Raw genomic sequence first — 18982 nt, forward strand, 5'->3', positions numbered from 1 at the left:
TTGTGTCAGAGCCAGCGTGGCCAGCAGGTCTGGGGAGGGGATTGTGCCCCTGGGCTGGGCACTGGGGAGGCTGCACCTCGAGTGCGGGGTCCAGTTCTGGGCCCCTGACTCCAAGAAGGACCTGGAGGTGCTGGATTGTGTCCAGAGAAGGGCAACCAGGCTGGGGAAGGGGCTGGAGGGCAAATCCTCTGAGGAGCAGCTGAGGGAGCTGGGGGTGTTGAGCCTGGAGAAGAGGAGGCTGAGGGGAGACCTTCTCCCCCCTAAACTGACCTGACAGTGCTGCAAACATGCTGCTTCTGCAAGGCCTCTGAAGAGCAGTGGAAGCTCCAAGAGCTCTCCAAGGGCAGGAGAACCTCAATGAGTACAGAAATTTTGGGTTTTTTACTTATTTCCACTGGTTGGAACAGCCCCCTTCTCATTGCAACATTAATATCCAACACAGTAGGGATACAACAACCTTGCTACACAAAATTAATTACCTTATTATAGGATAAGCCCAAACAGCAGCAGTTTTAGGGACAACTGACCAGCTGAGACTCACCCCTGCAGTCATAATTCATGGGCAGATTGATGGGAGGCTACAAACTGCTGTGCTCTCCTCTTCCCCATGCAGCAAGTGTTGAGTCAGGGAGGTTATTGCTCTTTAACGTGCCCAAGGAACACTCCCCTCCTCCCCCTCCCAATACTGCCCCAAGATTCCATGAATCTCTCTCACATTTCTATAAATCCTTATTAAGTAACCAACCTGAAAGAGCCCATGTTGAAACCTGTCTGCTTTAAGCCTCACTTAAAGTTCACTCATGTTTTACAAAGCCTGCCTGTGGTAGTGGTGGAATTGCTCAAGTATGGCTCCTGCAATTAAAACAGCAACAAAATGAGGCCTCTCACCATATCAGCAGGACAACATCTGCATGGGGTTCTTCTGGGTAAGAAAGGAGATTCTTTCTTACAAGGCTGAGAACAATGAGTTCTTCTAGGGTGGGATGACTCCTCTAATTAATGTTCATCACAGCAGAGATGCACCCAGCACACTCCTCTGGATGGACACTGTTGGAGAGGGGGCAGAGGAGCCACGGAGATGCTCAGAGGGCTGGAGCAGCTCCCCTACGGAGAGAGGCTGAGGGAGCTGGGCTGGTTCAGCCTGGAGAAGAGAAGGCTGGGGGGGACCTCATTGCAGCCTTCCCATCCCTGAAGGGAGCAGAGGAACAGGAGGGGAATCAGCTTGTTCAAGGGCAGAGACTGGCAGGACAAGGGGGATGGAGTGAAGCTGGAGGAGGGAAGGGTTAGAGGAGATCTTAGGGGGAAGTTCTTTGCAGAGAGAGTGGTGAGGGGCTGGAAGGGGCTGCCCAGAGAGGGGGTGGGTGCCCTGTGTCTGGGGGTGTTCAAGGCCAGGTTGGCTGGAGCCCTGGGCAACCTTGTGTAGCTCCAGGCCTGGAGGTTGGTGTCCCTGCCTGTGGCAGGGGGTTGGAGCTCTGTGCTCCCTGGGATCCCTCCCAACCCAGACCAGTCTGGGATTCTATGATTCTATGACACACAAGATCAATCAGAAGCTTGATGTGGCTCTGAGAGACCTGCTCTAGTGAAGATGTCCCTGCTCACTGCAGTGTGGGACTAGATGACCTCTAAAGGTCCCTTCCAACCTCACACATTCTATAAAACCATTGGCTGAACCCAAGTGTCACTACTAAAATCACCATAGGATGTAATTTTTCTCCTCAAGTGCATCCTTCCCCTTCAGCATCCAGAACAAATCCCTCTAGTTGGTGAGATTTATGCCACCTAGTCCACCAAAGAGTCCAACTCACACAGCACACCGTGCCTCCACCCAGACTGCTGAAGCCATCTCATGCTTTAGAGAGTGAATCCAGTGCCTGACATGTCCATAAATACCAACTGATTTTAATAAGCTCATTTACATTCCAAGTAAGCTGGCAAACATTGATACAATTTACTTCATCTCAAAGTCGCAGTCCTGTGAGAAAAGTTAAGAGCTCAGAGCTTGACCTGGATCCAACTCAGATAAAATAGTATCTGGAATGATTCTATCAATCTCTGCAACTCATGGATTAAAACCCACAACACTACTTGAGCAGTAAACAGGAAAGAACCCCAATTATTAATATTTAACCCTTATCTCAAAATACCTTATTGAAGTTATTTCACAAAAATAAACAACTCTGTACTTTAAAAAAGAAATGATGTAAAATTCCAACAGCCCTTTGCTTAGGAAACCTGCAACAAATCAAGTTTTTCATTGGTCTGGGAGCTTGGGTAAAAGACCTGTAAATAAAAGGCTGGTGACAAAGTCTATGATCCTGCCAGCATCCCTGGGGGTGTGTGTGTGGGGGGGGATCTGCTGAGCTCAATTTGATCATAGAAACCTGCATGGCAGGAGCTGGGAGGCCAAAAAAATAAGGTAAATTACCCTGGTTCTTCAGAGAAGAGGACACTAGGGTTGCTCTAGTGAAAAGCAAATATATCATTAACAGTCTGTACAAAACAGGGCCTGAGAAGGAGTTAAAAGGTATCAGAGGTTTGGATTTTACCCTGGGGAAAATAAATCCAGTATTGCTACAGGGAACTGAAGTTCAACAGAACTCTAAGAGTAGAGCAAGGATTTACTTTCAGAGCAAAATTAACACCACCTCAGAGCAGTTGTGGCTCCACAAAGAAAACTGCATCCTTCCAATTAGAGAATTAACTAATGCTTCTCTCTCTCCCCATGAATTTAGAGTTTTTACATTGCCACCCATCCACTTTAACAGTCAGAAAAGCAAAGGGGGAGCTGGGAGGAGCTGGATTAGCCAAGAGGTGAATGCTCTCAACACAGCTTTATTGTGGTTGTTTTGTTTTCTGAATGTAAAGTGTTAGAAAGAATAAATTATAAGACAGGGAGTCCAAACTAACTCCTTTTTTTTTTTGAGAAACAAAACCTACCATGGAGCTTTGGAGAGCAGGCTGTTCTATCCCATCAGTGTTTGGGTTGTAACAGCTCAGAGGGAACAGACAGAGGGAAAGAAAGTCTTTGGCCTCTTTTCAATATCATCTGATCTGGGGCCTGGGAAGAAAACACAAGTTGTTAATAATTAGATCTGATCTTTACTAATAGTGTTATATTAGTCTAAAATGTTGGGAGATTAAGGCATAGATATATGGGTGGCAGAGGTACTGGAAGGTACCAGTATTAATTGAGTGTATCTTTAATTGGGAACTAGAAGCTTCTTGTGCTGTTTTACATCCTGACCACACAGCACCAATTTTTGACAATCTGGAACATTTTGAACCTTTTTTTCTTTTACTTTGCTCATTTTTATTAATTTTTAAGGCCAGACAACTGGCTGTGTCCAAACATGACATTCTGAGTCTAGCAGGGATGGGAGATATGATCATATGATCCTCAAAGGGAAAACCTGAAAAATCTGCTGTCTTTAGATTAAAAAAAGATTGCTTTTTAACTTTTAAAATTAAAGATTACTACTGTCTTACTGCATCAGTGGACTTCTTTTTATTCAATATGCAGCTCTTCAAGAGCTTCCTTCTTCAACTGATGGGGAAGCAGAGAAACATACCCCTTCAAGATAAAAGCCACCAAACATGCTATTTCCCTACTGCTCTGGAACTGAAGAATGTGCTCCCATTTCTCCTAGATTTTGCACAAGAAAAAGGAGTTACCAGCAGGAGCCCTCAGTGCCTTATCAGGAAGGGCCAGCCCAACCACTTGCTGTTTTGGTTCTTCCAGCAACATCTTCTTTGTGTGCAATGAATAACCAGATGCCTCAGTATCACTGGAGTATGGCACAGTGAATAAATAATACCCAGGGGCTGGGGTTGAACAGCAGCACAGAGGCTCATTCGCTCTTTGAGGGTGTTTAAATTAAATTCAAGGCTTAACAGTTTTGCCAGGATTCCACAAATCAACCTCACTGCTAGAAAAGTAGCAAAGAAACCCAAAAAATTATCAGTATAAATATATATATATAAAATATATATATATATGCTGCAACACAGGCTGCAAAGAGCTTCCACACTCCTCTTTATTGGACCAGAGACAAGCAGTTAAGGTGCTTTCAGGGTCTGCATGGCAGATGTGGCTGGTTAGAAAGCTCTGAAGAGTCTTTAGGGGTAATCCAACTGTCCCCAAAGCAGAACCCAGTGCTAGTTTCTGTAACGGGGCATCTGTGGAGCAGGGGCCCCCTCCAAGGGTGCTGAGGAGGAGACTGTCATCAGCTGCCCGGCGTGCATCCTCTCGTTGACCCGCAGGTCACAGCCGTCCTGCAGCATCCTCACAGCTATCCTGGCAATGTTTTTAGAGTCGTCCAGTCCGCTGTGAGGCCGCCCGTCGTAGTTCATGCCCAGCTTCTCAAGCATGATTGTCAGCTTGGTCTGGTTCCTAGGGACCTGATGGAGAAAAGGGAACCACAGTCCAGGATTAGGTTCCACCCTGAGTGCTTTTTACTCCATTTTATACAGAAAGAGTCAATTTTTTACTGAAAGAGTTGTGGGGCTGTGGCACAGGCTGCCCAGGGAGGGGGCTGAGTCCCCAGCCCTGGGTGTGTTTAACAGCCGGGGAGATGAGGTACTGAGAGATCTGGGTCAGCACAGGACAGGGACGGTTGGACTCCATGGGCTCAAAGGGCTTTTCCAACCTTGGGATTCTGTGATCAGAGGCAGAAACACATGCAGACTCCACATCTACTCCACTCACATCCTGCTTTCATGTTGGGTTCTGTCAGATCACTAACAATTCCACTTCAAAGCCCTTTCGTGAGACAGAGACTCATTTTTACACAGGAGACACACTCAACAGGAGGTTGTCTAGACTCAGGAGGACGCCAAGAGCCTCTCACCACCACCAGCACCAGCTCAAGATGTGCCAGCACTAGGAACTCCATTGCTGCCTAGCCATGGCCTAACTAGGTTTAACAAGCTGTATTAATAAAGAGGAGTTACCACCCAAAGAGGTGTTGCAGAAGGACTCAGACTTTGGGTTTTTCCTTTTAAATGCTAAGGAATTTAAGAACTCCCAGACTCCTTGCTTCTCACTGACATCAAGCTTCTGGATGCTGCCAAACAGCCCAGGAACAGATCAGCAACACCTTCAGCTGTCCATGATTACATGGATGACCAACAGCATGAGCAGAGAAGGAAACTTAACTGATTTACCCACACAAAGTGCTATATCAGTTGTCCATGTTTACATAGAATCATCGAATCCCAGACTGGTCTGGGTTGGGAGGGACCCCAAGGAGCACAGAGCTCCAACCCCCTGACACAGGCAGGGACACCAACCTCCAGGCCTGGAGCTACACAAGGCTGCCCAGGGCCCCAGCCAACCTGGCCTTGAACACCCCCAGGGACGGGGCACCCACCCCCTCTCTGGGCAGCCCCTTCCAGCCCCTCACCACTCTCTCTGCAAACAACTTCCCCCTAAGATCTCCTCTAACCCTTCCCTCCTCCAGCTTCACTCCATCCCCCTTGTCCTGCCAGTCTCTGCCCTTGAACAAGCTGATTCCCCTCCTGCTCCTCTGCTCCCTTCAGGGATGGGAAGGCTGCACTGAGGTCCCCCCACAGCCTTCTCTTCTCCAGGCTGAACCAGCCCAGCTCCCTCAGCCTCTCTCCGTAGGGGAGCTGCTCCAGCCCTCTGAGCATCTCCGTGGCTCCTCTGCCCCCTCTCCAACAGCCCCACATCTCTCTTGCACTGGGGGCCCCAGCTCTGGACACAGGACTCCAGCTGGGGCCTCACAGGGCAGAGCAGAGAGGGACAATCCCCTCCCTGTCCCTGCTGCCACCCCTCTGCTGATGGAGCCCAGGATCCCATCACCCTTCTGAGCTTTGATTCTTTATTACAAGATTCAAATCAAAATACAGCAGCTGATTATAAGACCTTCCATTCATAAAGTGAGATATGGGCATTTGAAAACCAGTTACCTGCGGCCTGATTTAAGTACAAGGAAAGAGGACAAGGAAAACAGGATGTCCTAGACTTGTAAACCAAAGTTTTCCTGGAAGAAGAAGAAGAGTCTGTACAAACCTTGTAGAAGTTCCCATATAATTTGCGAATATTGATCCACTTTTTGGCAAAGGATGGGTACTTGATGCGGCTGACACGGCACTGGATGTTCAGGAATTTACTCATATCCCAAGATCTTAAAAGGCAAAAGAAGAAAAAGAGAAGAAATGTCAGTAATATATTAATCTACACGTTTTGCAGCCTACATATTGTACAACTGTAGCATGAAGGGCTCTTTTTCCTTGGTGGTCAATAGGAAGAGAAGTCCTGTAGCCCTTCTGCTACAGTCACAGGCTCACCAGGTTGGAAAAGCCCTTTAAGCCCCTGGAGTCCAAACATCCCTGTCCTGTGCTGACCCAGATCTCTCAGTACCTCATCTCCCCGGCTGTTAAACACACCCGGGGCTGGGGACTCAGCCCCCTCCCTGGGCAGCCTGTGCCACAGCCCCACAACTCTGCCAGGGAAGAACTTTTCCCTCCCAGCTGAAAAAGCTGAAAAGTTCTTCCCAGAGAGGGTTGTCAGGCACTGGACGGGCTGCCCAGGGAAGCGGTGGGGTCTCCATCCCAAAAGCTGGGTAGACGTGGTGCTGAGTGACATGGGTTAGTGGTGGGTGGGCAGGTTGGGGTGATGGTTGGACTCGATGATCCAAAGGGTCCCTTCCAACCAAGACAATTCGATGACTCTGTGATTCTACAGCCCACAGAGAAACGAGTGACACCTTAAATCCTCCTATCACTGGGGTCCTCGTGCACCTCTCTGCTTAACACAGGTTACTGAAAGGCTGCACATGGTTTTAGGACAACCAGACCTTTATGGATGAAGAAACTATATCCCTACATACTTCTGTCCTGCCTTCCTGAAGGTTGGAACCACCCCAACAAGTCTGTAGGCTTCAAGCTAGAACACAGCCTTTTATCCCCTCTCTCACAGCCATCTACATGTCACCTCTATGACAGGAGTTTCACTGCACCTATTTCCCTTGAGGAATTTCACTGAGGGCATTCCCCTGAAGAGGGATTCCCAACCCAATCTAGGATGGGCAATAAAACCAGTCCTGCACTTGGTTTTGCTTTAGCATTTTCTTCTTTAATTCACCGTTGCTTCCAAAGATAGAACCCTAATCATAGATTTAAACAAATTAGTCAAATAGCTGAATTAACATAAGGAACTGTGGTAAATGCTGAGTCAGAATGACATTAATTTAACTCATTTTTAAGGTGTATGCAGATCTGAATCATACACCTCAAGCTTTGCATGGCAGCTTTGAAATGGCTTCACTGTTCACAACCACATCCTGGTGCTATGGTTCATCATCAGAAAAGAGAAAAGTCATTGTCCAAATCCTCAGGAATTTTGAGAAAAAGTCTCACAGCAACTAATAAATGATTAAGTTGGATTACTTAAAAAGTTTTCATTATGTAGCCATTCATCTACTATGATACATTATTTTTCAAGCCACTCAGACTAGAGTTTATCTGTGTTCTACTTGGCAGAAGTGTTGGGAATTCATAGGAAGATCCCCCTGGTCTTTATTCCTGAACCACACACCCCAGTTTTGTTTCGAGGTCTATCTCTCTGTCCTTGTAACAGAGCAGCACAGGGCTGCTGTTTAATCCAGTGCAGCAAAGACTCACCCCAGGCAAACAGCATGGGAGTGCATCATTCACCTCAGCATGGCTAATGTTAAAAACCTCTCTGTGCTACTGAAATCTCTCACTGCAAGAGGGAGGACCACAGAAATGTTCACAGAATAGTAATGTTTCACAGCTAAAAGGCACCTATCACCTACAGTGAAACTCCCTGGGCAGTGCTACTTGAGATTTAGCCTGGAGGAGGCTGAGGAGAGACCTTCTCCCCACCTCCACTGCCCTGCCAGGAGGGTGCAGAGAGGTGGGCGATGGTCTCTTCAGCCAGGGGACAGGAGATGGGACGAGGGGGAATGGGCTCAAGCTGCCCCAGGGCAGGGTCAGCTCAGCTGGGAGGGAAACGTTCTTCCCTGGCAGGGTTGTGGGGCTGTGGCACAGGCTGCCCAGGGAGGGGGCTGAGTCCCCAGCCCTGGGTGGGGTCAAAAAAAGGGTAGATCAGATACTTAGAGATATGGACACTGGACAGGGACGGTTGGACTTGATCTTAAAGGTCTTTCCCAACCTTGTAAATCTGTGATAAGGCTCAAACTTTAATTGTATAGCAACGCTAAGATCACAACAATGCATCACAGCAATAGTGAGACCTCAAGACCTGTTCACTCCACAGTTATTACAGGACTTGATTTTCCACCCAGCCTTTGGGAGAGGGCACATCCAGGTGTCAGCTCTAGAACCAGTCAATCCCTCAACACTTACCAGAAGTGGGACCCTGCAGAGCTTCTAAAGCAAACAGAGCTTCCTGCACCAGCCATTTCTCTCTATCCTATAACAGTGTTTATCTCATACTGCTCCCAGCCAAATCTACAGAGTGTAGTAACAGGGGATACAACACAAGCACCACAGACCTGTGAAACCTTGGATTCAGAAGAGCAGAGGTGTTTTGGGAGTTCCTTAGAGCCTTATTTTCACCTGTTAGGTGCTGCACTAGCTAGGTGTGAGCACAATTACAACAGCAAGGAAGGATAAAAAGCCCTCTCAGCATCACCCCGTTGCATAAAGAAAGGGAAAACAGTGCCATCTAATGGATATAAGCTTAATTTCAAGTGGTTTAGTTCAGCTTTTTGGGTTTTCCCAAAAGTTAGAACTATTTTCACGTTCCCTGGGTATGTTTAAAAAAGGGATAGATGAGGTAGTTAGAGATATGGGTCAGCATAGGACAGGAGTGGTTGGACTTGATGAGTTTAAAGGGCTTTTCCAACCTGGTGAGTCTGGGATAATAAAATGGTAGTGGTGTGATCCAGCTTTAATGATACTTGTGCCAAGATCAAACGGTGCTTCATGGATTCAGCTGGTGCTGAAGGTCACCCAGGGACATACCCATCTGTCAGCATGGAATAGCTGTACTTGGTTCCCAGTTCCCGCTGCCTCATCCACTCCACCACATTCCGCAGCACGTGAGGAAAGGTATCAGCTTTATCAACAATGTCCTAAGGGGGAAAAAGGAACAAAAGTGTGGCACACCTTTAGGAAAGCCCAAAGTGTAAGAATCCTCTGGGTATGTAGGCACTCACTGAATCACTGAGCTTCACAAAGACCTTTAGAAGGTGATTACACAGGAAAATAAGCAGATTTTCTAAACTGGAAACACAAAAGCACCACTAAAAGAGCCAATCTTCAAATGACATCTGTAAAGGTAACAGGTTACTCAGCTGCTGAACTTGGATTAAAGCCTTGGAGCTTGTTTCCCAAGCTCCTGTTCAGGTCTCCTGCTCAAAAACCATTGCTGTCCTAAAATCCCTCAGAATAAACATCTTAGAAGAGGAATCAATGCAGTTCTAAAGCTGCTTTGGTCTACTACAGTTTCTACACATGGATTACAAAAGGAATGTTTTTCCCTACAGCTCCTTACAAACACCTAAATGACCAATTTAATTGGGGGGGGGGATTAAGAAAATCTGCCATCAAAGATCAGCAGTGTGAAACCATCAACACCGCTTTTATATCCCCCATCACCATCTCTGCATATTTTTTTCCTGAAGAAACCAAAGTCCAAAGTACCTGGGTGATTCCTGTCAGGTTGATGCAGAAGTTGGAAAGCTTGGGATTGATCTCTGGCTTCACATATTGCTGAAAGGTGTCTTCCTGTAGCAAGAGAGAATCAAACACTCAGCAGCTGCACGCTGTGTGGCAGTTTGATTTGCCCAGGGGCCGTGTGTCCAGCTTGAGGTGTTCAGGAATTGCAGAACATCAGGAAGGAAAAGAGAAGTGAGAGGCACAAGAAAAGCCTGATGAGTTTTAGAATCCCCGACCGGTCTGGGTTGGGAGGGACCCCAAGGAGCACAGAGCTCCAACCCCCTGCCACAGGCAGGGCCAACAACCTCCAGGCCTGGAGCTACACAAGGCTGCCCAGGGCCCCAGCCAACCTGGCCTTCAACACCCCCAGACACGGGGCACCCACCCCCTCTCTGGGCAGACCCTTCCAGCCCCTCACCACTCTCTCTGCAAAGAATTTACCCCTAAGATCTCCTCTAACCCTTCCCTCCTGCAGCTTCACTCCAGCCCCCTTGTCCTGCCAGTCTCTGCCCTTGAACAAGCTGATTCCCCTCCTGTTCCTCTGCTTCCTTCAGGGATGGGAAGGCTGCACTGAGGTCCCCCCACAGCCTTCTCTTCTCCAGGCTGAACCAGCCCAGCTCCCTCAGCCTCTCTGTAGGTGGCATCTCTAATGGAAGGCAACAGGGCACATGTCTCAGAGGCTGCACGCGAGTCACACACCTCTGGGTGCCTGAGATGAAACACAGTGACCTCACTCTGGGAAACCAAGTGGTACAAGAAACAAGCAAAATGCTGGGCCCCCACTCCAAGAAGGACCTGGAGGTGCTGGAGCGTGTCCAGAGAAGGGCAACCAGGCTGGGGAAGGGGCTGGAGGGCAAATCCTCTGAGGAGCAGCTGAGGGAGCTGGGGGTGTTGAGCCTGGAGAAGAGGAGGCTGAGGGGAGACCTTCTCCCCACCTCCACTGCCCTGCCAGGAGGGTGCAGAGAGGTGGGCGATGGTCTCTTCAGCCAGTGGACAGGAGATGGGACGAGGGGGAATGGGCTCAAGCTGCCCCAGGGCAGGGTCAGCTCAGCTGGGAGGGAAAAGTTCTTCCCTGGCAGAGTTGTGGGGCTGTGGCACAGGCTGCCCAGGGAGAGGGCTGAGTCCCCAGCCCTGGGTGTGTTTAACAGCCGGGGAGATGAGGTACTGAGAGATCTGGGTTAGTAGAGGATGGGTACAGTTCGACTGAATGAGCTTAAAGGGCTTTTCCAACCTAGAGATTCTGTGATTCTGTCAAGAGTGAAGACTACATTCAAGTTCCACAGCAAAAAGAAAGCCCCAGAGCCCTGCTGCTATATAAAACCTTCTGGATAGAGGAAAAAGAAAACCCCATGCTCTTCCCTACTACTGGATCTGCACAGAGCAGTTAGTCACAGATGCAGCTACACTGCAACGCAGCTCCACAGTGATTACTGAACATCCTCCTCTGCTCAGAAGCCCTCAATAAAGGAACCCATAGTCAGAGGGGGGCACAATTCCTCTGTTTCCCTGAGTCACTCAGGTTCAGTGAGACAGCACAGAGGTTTTCCTAAAAGAAACCTGTACTTCAGGCTGCCCAATGCCTACTAAGTCTTTACAATTAGGTTACACAGCTGTCTATTGCAGGAAATAGCCTAGCCCACCAAGAACCAGTGTTTGCTCAGCTCCACTTTCTAGCCCTCTCCATTGGGATCCCCTAGACTGCCCCACATAAAACCACAGGGTTTGCTAATTCTTGTTTACAATGAGCACCTCGAGTCCTAGAAACAGCTCTGTAGATCTTAAAGTGAGAAAGAAGCAGGGTGTAGTTGGGGAGGACAGCTGAGAAACTGAAAGTCCTGTGTATCAGCAGAGGGAGTCAAGAGCAGGTGCATGACCTACTACAGATGCTCCAGGAACAGAGAGCAAGCTCTGGTTGTTTAGAGGAGGCACAGCTGACAGGTCTTAGAAAAACAAGGAGAGAAAAAGCTATTTTTAGCTTCCTACCTAAAAAGTCATCTAGATTTTCTGAAGCAAAGAAGTCCCACTGTGGAACAGCACACTGACACCATAATTAGAGCACTTACTATTTCCAGGGTACGTGTGTTCAGCAGGACAATGGGGAACTCAATTATTTCGTGGACGAATTCAGGTGGGTTCCCTTCCTCACATGTTGCTTCGAAGTCCACGACGCAGATGTAGTCGTAGTAGCTGTCTCCATTGAGGGGCTCCTTCTGCATCAGCTTCTGCTTCTTGTAGTAGTTCTTCAGTCTCTTTTTCAGCACATCCTTCACCCCTCTGAAGACAGAAGTGACAGTGGCCACACTCAGTTAGTTATTTCACCGGTGCAGAACTGAAGCCAGCCCAAAATTCAGCATCTATTCCTCTCATTTTGAACAGCAGCACTTCCAAAGCCAGAATCCAGCGTTAGCACGTAGTTGATATTATCTGGGACAACCCAGAGGCTGCCATCCCCCCTGCCCTGACAACTAAAACATGTAGATAGAATCAGTATTTGGGGACAGACTGGGAAGTGCAGCCACTCTCCAGGCACCTCCAGTTCAGCAGCTGAAGCCTTTGCAAAGCCCAGGTCTTTGTAGATGACCTAGATGACCTCCTAAATGTAGCTGCTAGATGACCTCTGGCCCTGGAAGCAACCTTATCTCCCCAGGCTTTCTGCATCAGTGGTGCAGGTAACTCCCAATCCAGCTCAGAATCTAGCTAACACACCCATGGTTTAAGTCTCTCTCCATTCCAATTTAAAATTGAGCTTAAGCAACACAAAATGTTCAAGGTTTCAGCTGTCAGAAATGCTTCCTGCTCCAGAACCTGCTTTTCAGGAGGTTTCTGGCTCACACATCAACTCACAGTGGTAAATGATTAGTGACTTGCTGGGTCTTTTCAACCCAACGGCTAGGGACCAAACCAGAGCTGGGCAAACTGGCATACCAGGGTCCTCAGAGGGAGTTTATTTCTGGAATGACACATTGCAAACCAACCCACAGAAGCCTGAAGAGCTATTGGTAGCAAGTGGTATCACCAGAAGAATTGCCCAAAAGATCCACAAAGAAAAACAGGAATCAGCCTGCTGAAACTGCATTTGACAACACAGAGAGAAACCTTTTTCCACTCAGGTTTATTAATTTAGCTAAATCTAATGAGCAGTTCATCTCAAGCTGAAACAAGATAGGAGCTGATGGAGGGGAAATTACTTTTTCCTCATCACACCTACAAGACATTGTGCACTTGGACCAGAGGAATCCCAGATGCACACACAGCCTGGGAGAAAAGCTCCTGGGCAGCAGCCCTGCTGAGCAGGACCTGGGGGTTCTGGTGGGGGAGACACTTCCCATGAGCCAGCAGTGGCTTCTGCAGCTGGGAAGGGAGATGGGATCCTGGGCTCCATCAGCAGAGGGGTGGCAGCAGGGACAGGGAGGGGATTGTCCCTCTCTGCTCTGCCCTGTGAGGCCCCAGCTGGAGTCCTGTGTCCAGAGCTGGGGCCCCCAGTGCAAGAGAGATGTGGGGCTGTTGGAGAGGGGGCAGAGGAGCCACGGAGACACTCAGAGGGCTGGATCAGCTCCCCTATGGAGAGAGGCTGAGGGAGCTGGGCTGGTTCAGCCTGGAGAAGAGAAGGCTGTGGGGGGACCTCATTGCACCCTTCCCATCCCTGAAGGGAGCAGAGGAACAGGAGGGGAATCAGCTTGTTCAAGGGCAGAGACTGGCAGGACAAGGGGATGGGGTGAAGCTGGAGGAGGGGAGGGTTAGAGGAGATCTTAGGGGGAAGTTCTTTGCAGAGAGAGTGGTGAGGGGCTGGAAGGGGCTGCCCAGAGACGGGGTGGGTGCCCCGTGTCTGGGGGTGTTCAAGGCCAGGTTGGCTGGGGCCCTGGGCAACCTTGTGTAGCTCCAGGCCTGGAGGTTGGTGTCCCTGCCTGTGGCAGGGGGTTGGAGCTCTGTGCTCCTTGGGATCCCTCCCAACCCAGACCAGTCTGGGATTCTATGATCTTCTACCAAAACAACCCCAAGGGAAAGGATGGTGTTTGGCAATCTGCTAATTCATTACATTACAGGTGATTCTACCTGCTTACATGCCAGACATATTCTGAGCAGCTTAACTGAACATGTTGATAAAAAGTCTAGCTTAGCTAAAGAAAAGATTAAAACCTTCTGCATTTATAACTGAATAAAACCCCACAAACACAAAAGTAATAACCTAGGAGGAAACCACAAACATAGAATTTACTATTTGAATGCTGCTTTTCATTGTTAAATCAGAGTAACTGCTGAGTAGCTGTACCAATGTAACCTGTTCACTAAGAATATCACCAGGTAATGATATTTTTTTCTCCTCCTGAGGAGCCAAAGGGTTTTAACCAAGGGAGTAATTACAAAGCCTGGTGCAGCCAGAACATCTGCAGACAGAGGCGGTGAAAGTAACAGGTTGCATTTCCCACCTGAACATTTTTTTTTTTTTTATTCTTTTCAAACAAATTGCTGATCCTGTTTTCCTCTGAACATCCTCCTACAGCTTTCTCTAGGAAGCCAAACGTCTCCTTTCAGATTTCACCTCACCTTTCTAATCCCCTCTTCCTCCAGAGCAATTGCTCCCCAATTAGCTAACTGCTCCCCCCACCCCTCTTAACCTGCCAGCAGAAACAATACACTTTGTTTTTCCCAGCTGAGCACTTTCTCCACATCCCAAATTTGTCTGTCCACAGCAGAATCTGACAGCCTTCTCACAGATCATTTCTGATTGAGCAGGAACCACTCCTCCAATATACCTAGCCCTGTCCTCTTCCATCAGGAGGAAGCTAATGTGACCAGGTGAATATACCATCTCGTCACAGACTCATAGGGGTTGGAAGCGACCTCCAGAGCTTGTCGAGTCCAACCCAGGCTGAACACCCCCAGCTCCCTCAGTTGCTCCTCAGAGGATCTGCCCTCCAGCCCCTTCCCCACCCTGGTTGCCCTTCTCTGGACAAGCTCCAGGACCTCCAGGTCCTTCTGGGAGTGAGGGGCCCAGAACTGGACCCAGCACTCGAGGTGCAGCCCCCCCAGCGCCCAGTCCAGGGGCACAATCCCCTCCCCAGACCTGCTGGCCACACTATTTTTGATACAAGCAGTGCTAACACATCTCTGCCAGCATGTTAAGCACCATCATGTGCATCTAATCCTACAACAAAAGCTGCATCAAGACTGCCCTGTGAAAACAACCGAGTGTTTGGTGTTGCATCTGCTTTTTGCTTTGCCCTGTGGTTTTACCCTGTAAAATAACCACCCCTTCCAGCTCTACTGCTCTCGAGCCAAGCAGGTGTGCAAGTCAAGCCTAACCTGGTGTCAAGCTTGAACTCGGCGAGCTTACTTCTGAGCTCATCTCTGGTCATCCTGTTGATGCAGCCATTGGTCATGGCGATCTCTTTGTACACCGGGTCGCTGAAGTCACTCGGAGCGGCGGCGGAGCTCTTCCCGGTAGCCTTCCCATCGCTGGCCCCGCAGCGCTGCCCAGCCTAGTGGAGGGAGGGTGGAAAATGCTGAGAAACCTTGCTTTTGCAAACTGAAGAAGGGTGGTTGCATTTTTTACTGACTTGGAAAGTAGAGGACTCAGGCTGCCTCATCAGAAATCCTTTGGAGGGAAGTGAGGACAGCACATAAAATACAGGGGGAATACCGTTAATGTAGTTTTGCTGTTGGTTGTGTTAAAAGAATTATGGCAAAATCTCTCTCTCAAATAAGTGTTCAGTTCGAAAACATAGCTCTGCTGAAAGATAAAGATGATCCTGGACAATGAGATAAGTGGTTAAATCGTGGGTGAGGTCATGGGTTGGAACCTAAGGAAATCCAGCTCCACAAACAGGCTTTGGCAATGCTGAAGTTATCAGGCGATTTATGGGGGAAGGGGGGTTAGAATGTCACTTAGTCTTGAATTGCTTTAAGGTCCCATCTCAGCAGAAACAGCCCATAGGAAGGTGCTGCTGCATGAGTCAAACTGAAACCTGTATTGAGCTTTGACTTCCTTCAACCCGAGGCCCATGTCCCATTTAAGCCCCACTACCCAGCTGCCTGGACAGTGAAGAGAAAGGCAAGCGTCTGAAGGTTCCAATGTGACTTCAAAGGGCCCAGACAAAAGGGATATGCAACAGTTGGGTGCTTTGTAAGATAGCTCAGGACCCTGACAGACGTGAAGGAGCCTAGGCTGAGCCCGTCAATTTTGCTGGGAGGAGTGGCTGCCACACAGGAGCACTGTGCTGCCATCCAGAGAGACCTGGACAGGCTGGAGAGCTGGGCAGGGAGAAACCAGATGAGGTTCAACAAAAGCAAGTGTAAAGTCTTGCACCTGGGAAGGAACAACCGTTTGTATCAGTACAGGCTGGGGTACAACCTGCTGGAGAGGAGCTCTGCAGAGAAGGACCTGGGGGTCCTGGTGGGTGACAGGGTGGCCATGAGCCAGCAGTGTGCCTCGGTGGCTAAGAGAGACAATGGGATCCTGGGGGGCATCAGGAGAAACGTGGCCAGCAGGTCAAAGGAAGGGATCCTTCCCCTCTGCTCTGCCCTGGTCAGGCCCCACCTGGAGTGTTGTGTCCAGTGCTGGGCTCCCTGGGACAAAACAGCCAGGGGTCTCCTGGAGAGAGTCCAGCGGAGGCTACGAAGGGGATGAAGGGCCTGGAGCATCTCCCCTGCGAGGAAAGGCTGAGTGAGCTGGGGCTGTTCAGTCTTGAGAAGAGAAGACTAAAGGGGGACCTCATTAATGTTCGTAAATATCTTAAGCATGGGATGCAGGGGGAATTGTCCAGCCCCTTTTCAGTGTCTCTGGAGACAGGACAAGGGGCGATGGCTGCAAATTAGAGCACAGGGAGTTCCACACCAACATATGGAAGAACTTTTACACAGTGAGGGTGAGGGAGCCCTGGGACAGGCTGCCCAGGGGGTGTGGAGTCTCCTTCTCTGGAGAGATTCCAGCCCCGTCTGGACACCGACCTGTGTGACCTGTCCTAGGGACCCTGCTTTGGCAGGAGGTTGGACCCGATGGGCTCTCGAGGTCCGTTCCAACCGCTGTGGTTCTGTGATTAATCTATAGAGAAAGAGGGGAGGGGTTTTGAACGGGGACATGATATAAAAATGCTACAAACTTTGACCAAGAGTCAGACAGAGTGTGCCTACTTTGCTAGGTCACCCACTCTTGCAAGAACATATAATAAATTACTGCCTCACTAGTATGACTACCACGAGTCCTTTCTTAGGACCTTTGGCATTTCTAACAAGAGGAACCCAGAGGTCATTTGAGGGGGGCAGAACGAGAAGGCAGAGCCCTAAAACCAACGTGTCATAGAATCATAGAATGGTCTGGGTTGGAAAGGACCCCAAGGAGCACAGAGCTCCAACCCCCTGCCACAGGCAGGGACACCAACCTCCAGGCCTGGAGCTACACAAGGCTGCCCAGGGCCCCAGCCAACCTGGCCTTGAACACCCCCAGACACGGGGCACCCACCCCCTCTCTGGGCAGCCCCTTCCAGCCCCTCACCACTCTTTCTGTAAAAAACTTCCCCCTAATATCTAATCTAAACCTTCCCTCCTTTAGCTTTAGTCCATTCCCCCTTGTCCTGCCATTATCTACCCCCCTGGACTCCAGCGGGGGGGTGCGTGAGCAACACAACACCGGCACCCACTCGGCTCCTCCGCCTTCCTTTGGGCCTCCCTGACGTTCCAAAAGCCCTTCTAACACCCGGGGGGGCTGAAGTCATGGCAAGAAGCAGCTCCGAGGGGCCGAAGCAGCCTCAGGGTGGGAGGAGCCGCTTCCCCGCGACGGGCGGGCGGTAGGCGGGAGACCCGCGGGCGCGCAGCCCGTGAGGCGGCCGAGGCGCGGGGCCCCGCCGAACGCGCCCCCCCGGCGAGCGAGGAGGGACAGACCCCAGGCGGGTTCGGCCCCCCGCGCCGCTACTCGCAGCCGCGGCAGCCGCCGGGGCTCAGCAGGCGGGGGAAAGGCCGGCGGGACCCCGCGGTAACGCGGCTCTCGGCCCGGGAAGCCCGGAGGAGGCCCGAGGTGAGCGGGCGACCGGGTCCCGCCGGCTCCGCGCATGCGCGGGGGAGGGCGGCGGGCCGCGGCGGCGGCTCTATGCCCGGCGGGCCAAGCATCCCCCGGCCCCGGCCGGGCCGGGCCGGGCCGCCTGGCGCTTCCCGCCGCCTCAGCGCACTCACCGGCGGACGAGCAGCGGGCGGCGACGCGTCACCGGGAAGAACCCGCGGACCGGCCTCCTCAGGCGCCTCCATGTCGGCGGCGGCCCGTCGCGGGGCGGGGAGAGCGCGGGGGCCGCCCCTGGGCGGGGGGAGGCGCCGCCACCGCCTCGCCGGGCGCTTCCGGGCTGCCGCAGAGCGGGGTGGGCGCTGGGCGCGCGCCTCCCGCCTGCCCCGCCCTGGGTAACGGGTCGCCGCGGGCGTGAGGCACTGGCGGCCCCGCCCGGCCCGCCCCGGCCCTGCGGCCCCCGCCCTTCCGCCTCCCTGCGCGGGCTTGCTCCTGCGTTCGGGCCCCAGCAGCTTTCTGGAAGCTCCGGCCGCGTTGCGGTGCATCCCAAGGGCACGGCTGGGACCCCCGGGGGCTGTGGGTGGCCGGAGCCCAGCTGCCCGAGCCAGGCTGCTGTCCCCCATCCTCACCCTGCCCAGGGAAGCTCCCTCATGCTGTTCTCCAGGTCCCCTGATCCGCAGTCACACATGGGATGAGACACAAGAGCCCCTGGGCTCTTCTTGGCCAGGTGGAGGTGAAGGAAGGTCTCTGTCCATCACCAGTCAGGTTTCTGCTGGTTCTTCCCACAGTCCAGGCACATCCTCAGAGACTTCCTTCCCTCACTCAGCGATGGCCACCGACACATCCATTGCACCCACCTGACACAAGCATCCCCATCCCTCTGCATCTGCCAGCCCCTAAACAGCCTGGCTCCTCCATGGGGTTGGACCCGATGATCTCTTTAAGTGGCTTCTAACCCCTACAACTCTCTGCTGGGGCCCAGCCGCCTGCACTGTCCTGCCTCCCACTGCCCACCAGCACCTTGCTGTGGATACCACTGCCCCTTCCCCAGACCTTGGGGGTGCCACAGAGCTCTGTCTCACCTTCACCCCCCATGGAAGTAGGGTCACACACAGCAGCTCAGGGCAGTGTGAGAGGGGCTTGCTCTCTACTTTTATTCACCCTCGTAGTGCTCCTGCTAATGCCCATGATGGCATCAGAGGGGTATCCATCATACTGTGTTTGCCTCTGCACAGTGTGGCACTTGAGCAGGGCTGGCAGGGAACCAAGCTTTGTGGGAAAGCAACCACCACAGTACTGATGAAACCCACTGAGATGGCCTCA

General features: G+C 51.1%; 1 protein-coding gene across 1 annotated transcript; it reads right to left on the reverse strand.

The window, feature by feature from the left end:
• Window positions 1-4057: 4057 nt before the first annotated feature.
• On the reverse strand, window positions 4058-17928 carry ERI1 (exoribonuclease 1). The gene is made up of 7 exons (XM_084266988.1): window positions 17836-17928; window positions 14974-15149; window positions 11733-11943; window positions 9655-9738; window positions 8974-9083; window positions 6032-6146; window positions 4058-4398 (listed from the first exon to the last, which is right to left on the reverse strand). Exons 1-7 carry the CDS (start codon window positions 17905-17907, stop codon window positions 4156-4158), a joined length of 1011 nt encoding a protein of 336 aa, XP_084123114.1. The 5' UTR covers window positions 17908-17928; the 3' UTR covers window positions 4058-4155.
• Window positions 17929-18982: the final 1054 nt, after the last annotated feature.

Source organism: Gallinula chloropus, assembly GCF_964237585.1.
Source record: "Gallinula chloropus genome assembly, chromosome: 7".
NCBI lineage: Eukaryota > Metazoa > Chordata > Aves > Gruiformes > Rallidae > Gallinula > Gallinula chloropus.

Coding starts and splice junctions, on each gene's coding strand:
- ERI1 (XM_084266988.1), bottom strand. CDS start 17,907: ATGGAGGCGCCTGAGGAGGCCGGTCCGCGGGTTCTTCCCGGTGACGCG. Junction 15,150..17,835: donor CGCCCGCTGCTCGTCCGCCG/GTGAGTGCGCTG, acceptor TCCCTCCACTAG/GCTGGGCAGCGCTGCGGGGC. Junction 9,084..9,654: donor ACCTGACAGGAATCACCCAG/GTACTTTGGACT, acceptor TTTCCCCCTTAG/GACATTGTTGATAAAGCTGA.